This window comes from Pipra filicauda, unplaced genomic scaffold, assembly GCF_003945595.2.
Source record: "Pipra filicauda isolate LSUMZ 115617 unplaced genomic scaffold, ASM394559v2 scaffold618_size212816_pilon, whole genome shotgun sequence".
Taxonomy (NCBI): Eukaryota; Metazoa; Chordata; class Aves; order Passeriformes; family Pipridae; genus Pipra; species Pipra filicauda.
Genome location: NW_024104774.1, coordinates 164,656 through 178,690, shown reverse-complemented (window position 1 = coordinate 178,690; position 14,035 = coordinate 164,656). Strand labels below are relative to the sequence as shown.

The window sequence follows — 14,035 nt, the reverse complement described above, 5'->3', positions numbered from 1 at the left end:
AAAGGGATATATTAGCTTTGCACAAACCTTGCTTGGTTGCTTTGGCTTAGGTTTAATGCTTATGAAGACGTCTAACTGCTCCATTAGCTGTGTTATAAACTGGGGTTCTACTTCGATTTCTTCCTTCATATCAAACATGAGCACAAGAGGAAGGCAACCCTGAAAAGAAAGGCACAAAAAATTCCCAACACTTATAACTGACCCTTTTCCCATGCAAATGTTAGCAACAAACTGAAATATAGACATTGTAACGTTTACACATCATGATACCAGAAGTTCAGGGGGAAAAAAAAGCAAGTATGAAATTTTAAGGAGAGTCGTTTCCTTGTATGCAAGAACACAGGTGTATTTTTCTGCCCTGGGAGTCTGAACAGTTTGTTACTTTAGGGGTGAAATGATTTGTTAAATATTTGGCATTCCAATCATCACATATGCACCCTGATTAGTTATTTATACAGACTTAGAGGTGTCCAGGGAATTCAAATTCAGAAACCACTACTACTTATTAAATTAGAAAAAAGTCCTGTCAGGAATTGATAGGAGGCCTCACACTGAAATGTCTCATTCTAAAAACCTTCTCTGTAAATCACCAATGCTTAAGTCTTAGCTTTTACCTTTCTCTTCCCCTGTCCCAGATCAGCTGGATAAATATTTTCTAGTGATGTGGATGACATCTGTAACACAATTCCAGTACTAAAACCTTATGGAGTTAAAAAAAAAAAAAATCCCTAAAAAAGGCCCAGACCAATGAAACAACAAAAAACTGAATTGTCACAGGATATCTAGAAATTATCAGATTGCTACTTCTCATAAAATCACAAAAATAGAGGGTAAAAAGTCAGTAAAAAGCAAATCCTACTTCTGGTGAATTTAGGTTCACAATAAATAGTATTACATGTGTCAGGGAAAAATCCACAGTAAGATATAGTCAAGGAAATGGTCTTAATGAATCAGTTTCCTGCTTTGGCTTCAGAATGAAAAGCAGCAAATTGGTGTATTTAGTCTGCAGATCACTTGTTCAGTATAATTTAATATTAAATAGCATTTCTCGAGAGTACCACCTACAGCTGCACAGTACTACCAAAACCTCAATTAAAGCAATTTTGACTTCAGGAAAATTAAAGCAAGGCATCCTAAATATTTTGACCACAGGAAGACTGACAAGCACAGCTTAACACCACAATATGAACTTGTCTGAAAAGAATAATTATAGATATAGTCTATCTAAAACCACTAAAGTCAATATTCAAGGATTTAACAGTAACAGAACTGCTGGGAGCATTTCATACTTGGATTTTCAAAATATTATTGTAAAAAAAGTTGCAGAAAATAATACCAGAAGATCTCACCAAAAGCCTGCTGAATGAAAATGCAACTCAAGGCTAACAAGAAAAACACAAACCCCAAAACTTACAGGTTGAAAAGTCAGGTTTTATAAGCATATTAAAAGGCTCTTTTTTCCCCTCTACCACTTGATTATTGTATGTTTAGAGCATATGCATGAAGATGATGGGAAGAAAAGAAACAAATGTTCTTTGACAGGAACTGGATTAAAAAAACTAAGTCGTCAATGTTGTCTGTATTTAAATAAGGTACAGTCCTCATTATTATACGAACAACTAACAAAAAGCAAGTCTCAGTATTTTTTGATGACAAAAATACAGCTGAAACCAAAGCCTTTGGGGTGAGAGGAAGAAAGAGAACAAGAACATTTTAAACAAGAGTTGTTTTATCTACAAAACTGGAAACAGTTTCAGGACATGTGAGGTCTGTGAGTTCAAAGGGAGACCAAGTTTCCTGGTCTGTACAGTTCTTAAAGGGTGATGCAGTGGATGTGATGAGGGATATTAAGTTGTACTGATGTGTTTGGAATGAAATAAAACTTCAGTATTAAAAAAAAAAAAAGCTCTCACATAATTCCAAGTTTTTAGAGAAAATATGTACTTTGATATTCATGTGATAGTTTGGTTGCATTTCCTTCTACTTCATGAACCATCAGAAAAGCACTACATAAACCTCACCAAAGAAGTACGTAGAATAAGGCTATCTCTTGGCATTTACAGACAATAATATTCTAGAACACCATAATCTGAATATAACTGTATTAAACAGAAAGGCAACATATTTTTATTTTCTAATATAGAGCAAGGCACAGTGCATTGTAACACACATGGGGACTCCTGGAATTAAAAGGTACCATGGTTTAATCTCTTACCAGCTTTGCATTGGATTTGAGTCCAGGGCTCCCATGTTTTGTCCATAAATATTCACATATATAAAAAAGGTGTACATAAATTAGCACTAAAAAATGCCTAAAGGCTCCTGTGAGGTTTAAAGACCAATATAACAAAAATCTCTACAAACAATATTCATCACCAGAGCTATTTTTATAAAAGGCCTCATAGAACTGTAGCTATGATACTATAAAAGAATGTAAGACTGCAGAATGAGTAATGATTTCCTATGGTTTCCCAATTGCATTGAAAACTTGCCTACGTGGGAACTAAGAAATTCCTGACATTTCCTCTCAAAAGAAACCTACTTACCTGACAAACACAGAAAAGGCAGGTTGGCAAAACAAAACACAACCCATCATCCAACACTAACAGAACACTCCAAAAATCTGCCTCTACTCAGAAGCATATCGTTATCATAAATTTAAATTGCTTATGATGCATTTATATTACCAAGGTCATTTTTCAAATCATGTTACCAGAGACTACAAATATTTTAGATAACTGCAAACACTGACAAAAATAGAGCACTCAACTGAATCAGCTTTTTGCAGTGTGAGTAGCAATCCTCCCTCTCTAAGGCTAACTTACAACTTGAGCCATAAACACGTGCCAAATGAGCATATTTTCTATAATCTGGCAGCTTTTTTGTGCAAGTCTCGCTGAAAAGTATTTACCATGAGATATTGCCTGGCAAGACAGACAGCCTCAATTGTGCCCTGGAGGTAGACAGTGGATTTCTTCTGTGGGTTACTGGGGTCAGGGAAGTGGATCTGAGCACCAGTCCTCTGCATGATATGTTTGATGTTGCTGCCATTCCGACCCATCATAAAGAGATGATGCTGTGCTGCGATGTCCAGCTGTGTGCTCACAGGGATTGCAGAGGCCAGGCTCCCAGCCAGGTGTTCCAAGAGCATGGCTGTTCCTTCCTGAGGTGGGGGGAAATGAAGGAAACTGGTGAAATAATGCTCACAGGCTCAGAGTGCTTCCTTACTTGTCATGCACTTGTCAGGCAAGGTAAAGAAAATACTGTTTGGTTTAAAACCACGATTGATTTGTTAAGGGTAATAAATGGACTAAACTCTACCCACTAACTCCCATTTGATGACCAAGTGCAGCATTTCACTGCTTCTGAAAAAGGCAGTAAGACAATGTCGCATGGTTTGGTCTCAACAGACCTTCTGTGGCCACACATGGCAATAAGAAAGTCGACAGATTTATTTGGGTAAGATTACATGCAAAATTTGTCTTTCAGTTTTGGCCTAAGATATTCCTACTGGCTTGAGGGACACCCATCTGGGACCATATCAATCTCTCATACTGCCAGTTCTTCACAAGAATACTCTATTTTATTAAGATAAACAGGCTCATGGCAGTTCCTTTCCTTGACTGTCAAATTCACATCTCCCAGTGCTGGTTTCGCAAGATCAGTTTTATTGACTGTTCAGGCAACTTTCAAGGTTATATATTTGAGTGTATGTTGAGAAGAGCTAAGCATGAAGAATTTAAGATGGGGGGTGTGTTCTCTGGTTTTTGTTTGGGGTTTCTTTAAATTAAAAGATGGGTAAGATCAGCACATATTCCAGCATTGCTGGAAACCTGAACAGCGTGCAAGAGATGAAAACCAGATTAAAAGCTTATCATAAACAACGCTAAATCGTAAACTTAAAACTACTTTCTGTGCATTTTTAAACCAATACACTTCTTAGGTATCTACATTATGAACTAAGAAGACACATTACCTTCACAGCACTAGTGTTATTTTGTGACCCTCTGACAATGACTGTAGCACCATACATTCGAGAGCGTTGTTTAAAGGAAACTGAAATATTATATGTCTGACATATATGCTGAATTGTCGGAGAATTAGGATCTGGGATGGGTTGAAGAATTCCAGCAATAGGCAATTCAAACATGAGTACCAATGGAAGCAGCTCCTACAACAACATTGAAGACCAAATATTGAAAACCGAAATCATACTCATTAAAACTGAAACAACTTTATTCCTCAATCATGTGTTGGTCAGTGATGATTAAACTGCCATAATATATCCCCTGCCCGGAGTTCATTGATAAAAATATATCATCAGTTGCAATATGGCACCGATTTTTCCAGGGACACTAGAGTGGGGTTTTCTTGCATAGCCTTTGTTGTTTTTTGTTTGTTTGGGTTTTTTAATTCAAAATAGCAGAAGCATTTGCAATTACATAACAACAAGAAAGCCAAGTAGATTCCCTTACTTATCTATGCAGATCTACAAACAGGTCAATATTTGTAAAACTTGCTAGAGAAGTCTCCTTTCTGTCATGGATTAACTGGAAGTCTGAAGTCAGCTACAAAGCTAAGGAAACATCAGCTTCTTTCATGATTTTTAAGACCAAGGTTGCGTAAGAGACAAATCTCACCAAACAACTGCGAGGGACTGTCCATAATTTATACAACTTATAATTATCCATGCCAAAACACACAAAACTAGAAGGAAAGGATAGAAAATTGCCATGAGTGGAAAATGGCTGAATTCCACCAAATTATTTACATAAATTACACATGAAAATGGTTAAAATTTAAGAGGCAGCAATTGCCTTTCCTAAGTCATAGTTTGACATTGGATGCCCAAGCTTCTACAGGCCATCTGTGGTGGGTAAGTTAAGATGTAATTTTCAACAGTGTGTAATAATTTACATCTTGTTTATCGTGTAGACTTTGTGTTCAAGACCCACCTGCTAGTTAAAAATCTAGCCAGAAGGTGATCACTTTTATAATACCCTTTGCATATTACTCACATGGATACTCACATTTGTTCCTACGTTTCTGCTGTCATAAGACAGAGCCAGACAACCCTAGGGTCCTCAAATCTATACTTTTTTTCCCTTTCAGGTGTTTTTCAAGGGAACACTATTCTAAAATAGACTATTACCCGAATTCTAACTCTTGCAGACTCCACTCCAGCTGGCTGTCCAGCAATAGACACCTGGAAGAGCAAGGAGAGAGAAAACATTGCGTCACATTTTCAACTGAGGCATTGAAAAAGTTATTCAGTTATCAGTATTCCCCTTACAAAAAGAAATCTAAAAATAAATAAAAAAAATAATCACTTATTTCAAACCTGGTGACACCAGTGTTCTCTAAACACTAGTTGAAAACTATAACCAGGTTTTTTAAAAAATGATCTATGCATGTTATAGCATCTTACATTACATAGGTTTAAGCAACTAGGAAAAAAAATGGATACATCAAACAATACAGTGGTTTGGGTCAAGTAATGGAATTACTACTGTATACATGTGCTCAGTGCTAATTTTCAACAACAGTAGGTTTTCTTGAATGTTTTGAAATGACTGTATTTTGCTCAGGATGCACAAGAGGGAATTTTAAGTACAGTGATGAGGGACTTGAAAGTAAACATTTCAGCAATATTTGCACTAGAAATGATGTACAATTCAGGTTCAATGACTTAATCTAATGAAGTTGAACTCTTACAATAGGACATTCACTTTTGGTAGCTCGCCACAAAATTTAGTCTTCAACCAAGTTACACCATAAGCAAAAAGCACCAAGAAATTAATCAATATGTTGAATAAGTCAGGTGTTGAATGGGAAAAAAAAATACAGATCTTTTCATACTGCTTCTCTACCATTCACACCAAGTTGTTGACTTCTGTAAGCACAAAGTAATTTCCGCTTAGAAAAACTAAAGTGATTCATGAGCCATCGCAAATTGTTTCAATCTGTTTTTAAAGATTTGCTCACTTAGGAAGCCCTGTGCTTTCCACAGAGTGTAAATACCAAAAATCTATTTCCCTGAACAGGAACTCACTATCCCCAAAAAACCCAAATTGACGAAAGAAGTTTAGAAATGTTTCATACTCTCAGGAAATACAATACAAATGAGCTCAGTATTAAACAATACTTACTTGGTTGCTTTTCTCTGCTTGGTTGTTCCTATTTGAGTCTGGAAAATGGATATGACATCCTGTTTCCTCCATCACCTTCTTAATATTATTGCCACCTTTACCTATCACATGAGAATGTTCTGTATGTGAAACATCCATCTTCAAGGTTACCCGATTGCTCTGGAAATCAAGCACCCACGATTAGACCTGTTCACAGCAGAACCTGAGTTTTTAAGAGCAATGTAACTTCAAGAACGAGATTCAAAATTGTATTTCCAAAGTACTTTTGCCATGCCTTAGCTTCTACTCAGGGACATTTTTAATGTGGATCATAGTCGGATGCTAAACTTGCCACATTTTCTTCCCAGTGAGGAAATAACATGGAAATAAATACCAAAAAAAAAATGCATCTTCAAAAAATGTCTAAGGATTTTAAAATGCACCCAAGTTTTTATCAACTGTGACTTAAATGTCCTTTTGCGGTCCATTCTAATTTCTCTTAATTCTGTGTCCTTTCAGTTGCAGTCACACACCCCTGTCTGATCTGACAGGATCACATGATGAAGACTGCAAATCAAAGCCATGGGACAAAGCAAGTGTTTTTCCCTCCTGTAACAAACAAATTTTCCTGGTACAGGAATTTTTGAAATACACAAACACTGCCTACAGCTGTTCTTTAAAGCTATATTATTAAAAGTCCATAATAATATTAATAGTTGTTCAAAAAATAGTGCTTGTCACTGGAGTGTTCCTTTTGGTAATGTGTTCAGAGGATCAGAAAGTCACCATACAACTACACAGGAGCCATACCTACTGCCCCAAAAGACTTGCTACTGCAAGAAAATAAGATCTGATGAACATAAAGAGACCCCTGGACAAGATCTAGATGTTTTAGATATTCTGGTCCTAATGTTTCAGAGTGTAAGAATACAGTAACCATTAGAAATAAAACTGCATGAATGCACCTAAAATTGAATTTCAAACAGAAACAAAATTCTAGGTTCTCTGAAGTGGTTGCATAACCTACTGTTTGCAGTGAAGCTGTATTTCAGATGGTACAGTAAAAAACCCAATCCAGTGAACAAACCATGTATGCTTTTAGCCATATAGCTGGCAATATTATTTCTATATACTTCAGATATGGAAAAGCTGCTTTAAGCAAGTAGTTTCTTGCAGAATGTTTAAATATGTGGGTATACACCAATATCAACATCTGTAGGACATATATTGGAGGCTTTGCTTCAAAGTGCCCATAAATATCTTCCCTTTTCAATGTGCCTGTTAAAGAGATCAATGTCACCACAAAATTAGGGGTTAAGGTGTCATTCTAAATAAGTTTTCTTACTTTTGTGTCCAAGACAGACATGATTTTCTCTTTTGCTTCTTTAACATTTTCCTTTTTTCCAGAAACTTTGATATGGGGATCTATAAAAGAAATAAGAACTTTTAAGAAAAATACAGTAAAATCTATCAAAAAATTTCCTCCCTGCCTAAATAAATCTGAACCCATTATTTACGGTTCGGTGATAAAACTGCACCACCAACATTTGGGATTCAGCTAAAAAACAAGTGTCTTGTTCCATCCCTTCAGCCCCACAATTAGGATTACCAGATGAATTTATTAAACACGATAACCAAATGAAAATTAATAGAAATCAAATGCCAAATGTACATCGCAGTATTATAAATATTGTCTGCAGTACAACTATATAGCTAAGCCATTGTGTCTTCTCAAACAAATAGCAACAGCTTTTTTGGCAGCCTTTCTCAAGCTTAACACAGATAATATCTAAGGAAAGCCCCACCAAACTCAAACCCTCCCATCACTTCATTATATTTAATTAGTCTCTAGAACTATCCTTTGCAGTTTTAACCTGGCACTAGAAGGTGCCTCCACCCAAAGTTTTCTGATTGCAGTTATCAAATCAAATTTAAATGACAATTTAATAAATCAAATCTCTGAAGTGTCAAGTACATAAATTAAGATTTGTTACTAAGCTGTATTCCCAGGAGGAACTCCAGCTGATGGCAAGTTTTGGCCAGGGAGATCTAAAATATTGATTCTGTAACCCACTTGGTTTACATGGTGATTTTCAGACCACTGCCCTTAAACAGCAGGTTTTGGGCTGAGCTACCAGGAACAGTTCTGCATCCTGGAATATACCTGGTTGGAAAGTACAGACCTGACTTTGAAACTAAATCAAGTATCAATTATGTAAAAAAGTGTGAAAATTCCACATTAGCCAGTTTAGCAGCACCATCTGGTGTCCAGAAGCATAAAGTGCCACAATGTACAATTACTGTCAAAACATGAAATGAAGGTTCAATTAAAAACCAAACAAACAAAAAAAAATGCTCAACTATCACTCACCTTTCTAATTATTAGAAACAAGGACATAAAATTGCAGGTGATGCCTCTTTCCCCTGTTCTCGAGTCCTCTGTCCTTTTGCAATCTAACAGGGGGTTTTCTCCTGAGATGCAATGGACTATTCTCAGAAAAAAAAAAAATTCTCAACCCTCTTCTGACTCATGAATTAATCTAATGTATTATGCAGGCAGACACATGCATCTTAGGGAATTTGAAAGTAAATATATACTCAATGGCAGGAGAAAACATAGCTGTAGTACAACAACTCTGCTCTTCCCATCATCTCAATAATTGAAATCACTTCCCTACTGAAGAAATGCCAAATAATACAGCTCTAGATTGTAAACCTGTTCTATTGAATTGAAAGTTGAAACTGTTTAAGCTTTGCCTGGATACTCTTTACATTCCAACAATAAAAAAAAGCCTCTAGTCTTCACCACTGGGGAGTTCTGAGCACATTCAGCCGGGGATGGAGAAACACTGAAGGAACACAGGATTCACTGCCAAGTTTCGTGAAAGTCAGGAAAAATGCAGCATTTTGAGTTCTGAGAAACATATTTTATTTTTAAAAATGGAAAAACTGTAGTCACAAAAACATGGTACGCACACAGAAACTACAGAAGCTTCAAAAATCTGCTGCTTCAGCCTTTTCAAACAGTGGAGCAAAGTAAAACAAAAACCCAACAAAATAGTCCTAAAGGCAAATTTTCTTTTCTTTTTTTTTTTAACTTGACAGTAAGCCATGTGGTTCTAATGTGTTTAAGCTGTGAATGATATTTGAAGTGGATGTCACAGTCAGAAATTCCCAGAAGCAGATCCTGGCACACTGTGTGTGCTCCAAGTGCCCTTTAGATGCAACTAGGAAAAAGAAAAGACCAGACCACCACCCCCTCGGAACTGATTTTCACATACTTGCAACCATTATATTTTAATACACATTTGGTAAATATGAAAAATATCTGAAATCAAGCCTGGCATCCTATTAGTACCAAAGAACATTACAACCATTCCATAATACTATCTGTTTAGCCATGGGTGAAAATACATTTTAAAATATCTATTTTTTATTTTCCACCTCAGTTGGACACCTCTTTTCTGTTGATACTGACAACTTCAGAAAAAAATAATCCTATACTTCTACACTTATTGTTTGTTCCTTTCAGATGAAAAAAAGCTCAATTACTCCCTTTAAAAATAAAACCAAAGAACCACCCACAAGGCAAAAAAGCATCCACTGATGCCAGTGACAATTCTAAAATATGCTACCAGATCTTTCAAAATTGGTCTTAAGTACCCTCTCCTTGCATGACTTCTCAATGACACAGTGGTTGGTAATGGATATGAAGTAGCTCAGTTTTAAGTTAAAGAAATTCTTCCTTTGAGACTTGTTCATTCTTTCCTTCAGGGAAACACAATTTAGATACAGCTTCATCATTGGATTTTGCCTGAGAAGAGTTACTTGTAACTAAAAGATTTTTCAAGCCTTTGAACTGGCTTTGCAGGAGTTGAAAGTACATTGAAAATATGTATGATCTGCAGGAAAACCCACAGGTACCCAAATAACACTAAATCAACAAACAGATAATTTCAGGAATTGATTAAAAATTTAGAGAGACAATTAGATCATATAACCTGATTTTCTGAGTATTAAAGAAACTAAATTTCGTAATATACCTATGGAATCAGTTAGCTTGTTTGCTTTGCAGTTGCTCTGAAAAATGTGGAAAACTCTAATGGTTTATCAGTTTCAGCCTCCTGGATTTGTGCCTGATCTCTGACATTTAGGTTCACTGGTTCCCATTCTACCCTTTTTTCCCCCCCTGAGATCTAAGAATCCAGTTTTCAAGAGTGTCTTCCAATGAAGGTCCATCTATGCCAATCAAATCACCTATCATTATGCAACTCTTTTAATAAACCCAACCCTAAACACTTTCTTTTGACTAAGCATTACGAAAAACAAGCTAGAGAAGTTGCCTGTTTTTTTTTTCTGGTCAAGTTTTTTATTTTCAAAGAAAAGGACTTTGTGTTTCTGTTTGTAAACACTACAGCACAGGTAGATTTACCAAGAGATAAGCAAAAGGAAAGGTTCTCCCAAAATTCTTGCAGTGCAGTCCAGTGCAGATCACGCTGCATTTGACCTCAAATGTCTTTCAGAAAACCAGTCCCTAATGGAACCTGCATTCACCTTCCATTTCAGCTTTCTACTTCATCTGGACTATTCTGGGGAAAAGTCCAAAACCAGAGAGTATCTGAAGATTGTTGTCAGGATTTCTAAGTAGGAATGAAATAACCATGTAAGGTCTTTGTGCATCAACACAAAGGAATAGTTAAAACAGTTGACTTTAGCTTTCCAAATGTTTTCTGAAGCTGTTGCCACCAGTAAGGAGCCAAATAGATTAAGAAGGGTTCTAGACAATTTATTATTACTTGTCACCACAAACTTGAGGTGTTTAGTACTTCCATTTGACAAGTGACATCTGTCTGCTACTGTATTTACAGTAGGCAGGTCTGAACATAAAAAATATTTCCCTGCCACCTATTTCCCAGATACAACTGTCGATTCCATGGATTAAGTTGCATTTAATTTAGAAAAAAAAATGCTACCTCATCTTAGTACTAAGACAAAAATGTTTGTCGGATAAAGCTCTACATTTAGTATTTGAAATACCTACAGGGCGTGACAGCAGCAATACGCTGTCCAAGTCCCAAAAATTATAAATGGCACTCTCAAAGCCTGAAGAGGATTGTCAGGTGTAAAAGTATAACAAGTATGACGCTTGTCTAGTACTGACAGTACAGATAAGCATAAACTCACCCTCCAGTCAGTATCTACACTGATCCAAGTGGCCACAGTACTTGCACACAGCCCCAACTGGGATGAAAACACCCACTGAACAAGGCCAACCAATTCCCACGGAACTGGCTCTTGCTGTGACTGGGGCCACAAGAATGCCACTTGTGTCTAGGTGACATTCTCCATCCCTGAGGAACACAGGGTTTGATACCTATTTTTACTGGGGGGGAAAAAAAAATCCACCCCCTTTTTTTTAAGCTTCTGAATAAACTGGAAGTATACTTTATGTAAGCCTAGAGATAGAGCAAAAAATCGGTGCCTACCTGGACTAAAGAAATGAGACGCCAAAGTTCTGCAAAATATTTGTAAACACAGAACTCTGGGCTCTAATGCTTTAAATACAAGTGTAGTATCAGACACTGGAAGAGATTTTGGCTCCTAAGAAACAACATTATTAGTGTCTTGCAAAGTCTTAAAAATTGTATAGTAATTTATCTTCTCAATTTCAAAGGGTAATATATTTTTCCTTAAAAAAGGAAAAGAAAACATTAACTTTAAGAAATTCCCCCCCTTCTCCAGAATAAAGAAATATTTACATAGAATAGAAAGCTAAAGTTACACAACAGAAAATGATGGAAATTCTTCTCAACAGCCTTCATTTTGCCAGACTCCTGCCTTCAAGTGGTCTTTTATTGCTCCTATCCTCAAATTCCTCACTCCACACTTTGGCAGGGTTTCCCCTCTTCAGTCTCTTTGTCCAAGGCTATAACCAGCAAGCCTCCCGCTTTCTTGCTACTATTGTGTGCAAAGCTCCAGTAAACAAAATAAAACCCCTCTAAGCAAAAACATGTTTGTACCAGTGCAAATGCATCTACACTAACTTTTGCCAGGCGAGAAGGATTTCAAATAATTAAGCCATTTAACTGTGTAGGGCCCTCCTGCAATTCAGACGTTACATTTAATGTCTGGGCAAGCTCTTCAGACCACAGCTATGCATCCAGCTTGTTTACAGGATGAACAGCCTTTACTTAAGTCACAAATACCACCACTCTAAAAATAGCCAGACAACTGGGCAACACCAGGGCAGATGACAATCATTCTTAATAAGTGGCTGATTAGGATCTGAATAGCCCAAGAGTATTACTGAACTTGAGCCATTCAAACAAAAACAAAGAGACCCAGCATTTTTAACAGACAAGTTAGGAAAATATCTACCCCAAAATTACCAGCAAAAACACATTAAGCTATATGAGAAGTTAAAATAAAAAGAGAAAGTAGAGTGAACGCATGGAAGATGGTAGTTTCTCATCTGAAAGGGCAAGTACATTAATCACCCTACAACAAGAAGATGAAACATAGGCCTATAAAACAAGTGGATTAAGCAAAAAGGTCAAGGTCAAGTAAGGCTTCCTGTTAATATGGGGGAAAAGGGTAATTGAATTGAAACAATTTATTTAAAGCTTTTAAATAAATTAGGAAATATTGTGTGTACACGTTGCAGAAGTAGATATTCACTGACCCAACTAGATGGATCAGTAATAGCCAAGACAGACTTAATACAGGCTCAAAGTATTGCCATGGAGAAGAAACACTAAGGCTAAAAGCATTCAGCAAATGCTCACGAGTACATGCAAAGTAACTTGATAGAACAATAAAGTAAATTCATCACTTGGGCACTTGTTGCTGTTGGCTTATCAGTTTAAAAGAACTCTTACCCTCTCTCCAATGCCCCTCAGTGCACTTACTTCATCTCCTAGGATCTAAACCACAGAAGAAAAAAGGTACTCATGTATTAAGGCAGAACACAATGAATCATTTCCTACTGCAGGCTGCTGAGTATCCTCAGATATCACTCAAAAACATGGCTTTGTTTTTTTCATTTGGGATTGTCTTTTTTTTTAGTTGAAATTAGACTTCAGCATCATCGTGTCTGAACGAGATTTCAACTGGTGAACTTGGGCACAATCAAAAGCATCATGGAACTCAACATGGGCTGCAAGCAATTAATAGTGTCTTCAGAGCAGACAAATCCTGAGGCTCTGGGCATTCCAGGGGATCTGTTTGTTGTGGACAAACAACTGATTATGAAACGTCCCTGGGAAGAGCTGCTGCTTATATGTGCACACACACTTGAAAGACTCTTTGTCTTCTCAGAACTTGACTCTTAACTTTCCCACTTACTGGCATCTAACTCCAAACCATCTTTAGAAGAATTTCTGCTCAACTCAGAACATGAGAAGGAGGTTGAGAAAAAGTAAATACTTGTTGCACTGCTCCTGCCACAGCTCCAGGGAAAGCAGTTTACACACAACCCCTTTAGACCTTTTACAGTTTGGTTACTGTTCTTCAATCACTCGAGAAGCATTAACTACGAGAGCATTGCTTTTCAACCCTGCCCTGCAACAACTGTGTGATGTGAAGCCTACAATCCCTCTCTCCCTCCTCTCCACCATTTATAGTATTGCACTTAAAACACACATTTACATACACAGGCAGACATACACAGATATTCACAATGCAGAGACTGAGTAAAGACACTGACCTTACCCACACAGAAACACGAAGAAATGCTGTGCAATCTCTGGCAGAGCAGAGCAAAGAATCTTGTTTCTCAAAGATTTCAGTGCAGCTCAAAAGAAAACTTCAAAATTTGCAATGGGTTACTTCACATAAAATGGTTCCTTAAAGTGAAATATGTTTGATGTACCATCACAAATGAAATGAGATGCACTTGTACAAATCAG

At 36.9% G+C, this 14,035-nt stretch overlaps 1 protein-coding gene across 3 annotated transcripts in view; it reads right to left on the bottom strand.

Annotated features, from left to right (window-relative positions):
• Positions 1-14,035, bottom strand: part of BICC1 (BicC family RNA binding protein 1) — a 102,536-nt gene that overhangs the window by 19,979 nt on the left and 68,522 nt on the right. For 2 of the 3 annotated variants that reach the window (XM_027745978.1, XM_027745981.2), the window contains 6 exons: positions 7,474-7,553; positions 6,150-6,308; positions 5,153-5,206; positions 3,977-4,171; positions 2,912-3,163; positions 28-159 (listed from right to left, as the gene is read on the bottom strand). In XM_027745978.1, coding sequence (XP_027601779.1) covers positions 28-159; positions 2,912-3,163; positions 3,977-4,171; positions 5,153-5,206; positions 6,150-6,308; positions 7,474-7,553 — 872 coding nt within the window. Of the gene's footprint in view, positions 1-27; positions 160-2,911; positions 3,164-3,976; positions 4,172-5,152; positions 5,207-6,149; positions 6,309-7,473; positions 7,554-8,499; positions 11,846-14,035 lie in introns of those variants that run through there. The other variant, XM_039388163.1, reaches the window with a different exon arrangement.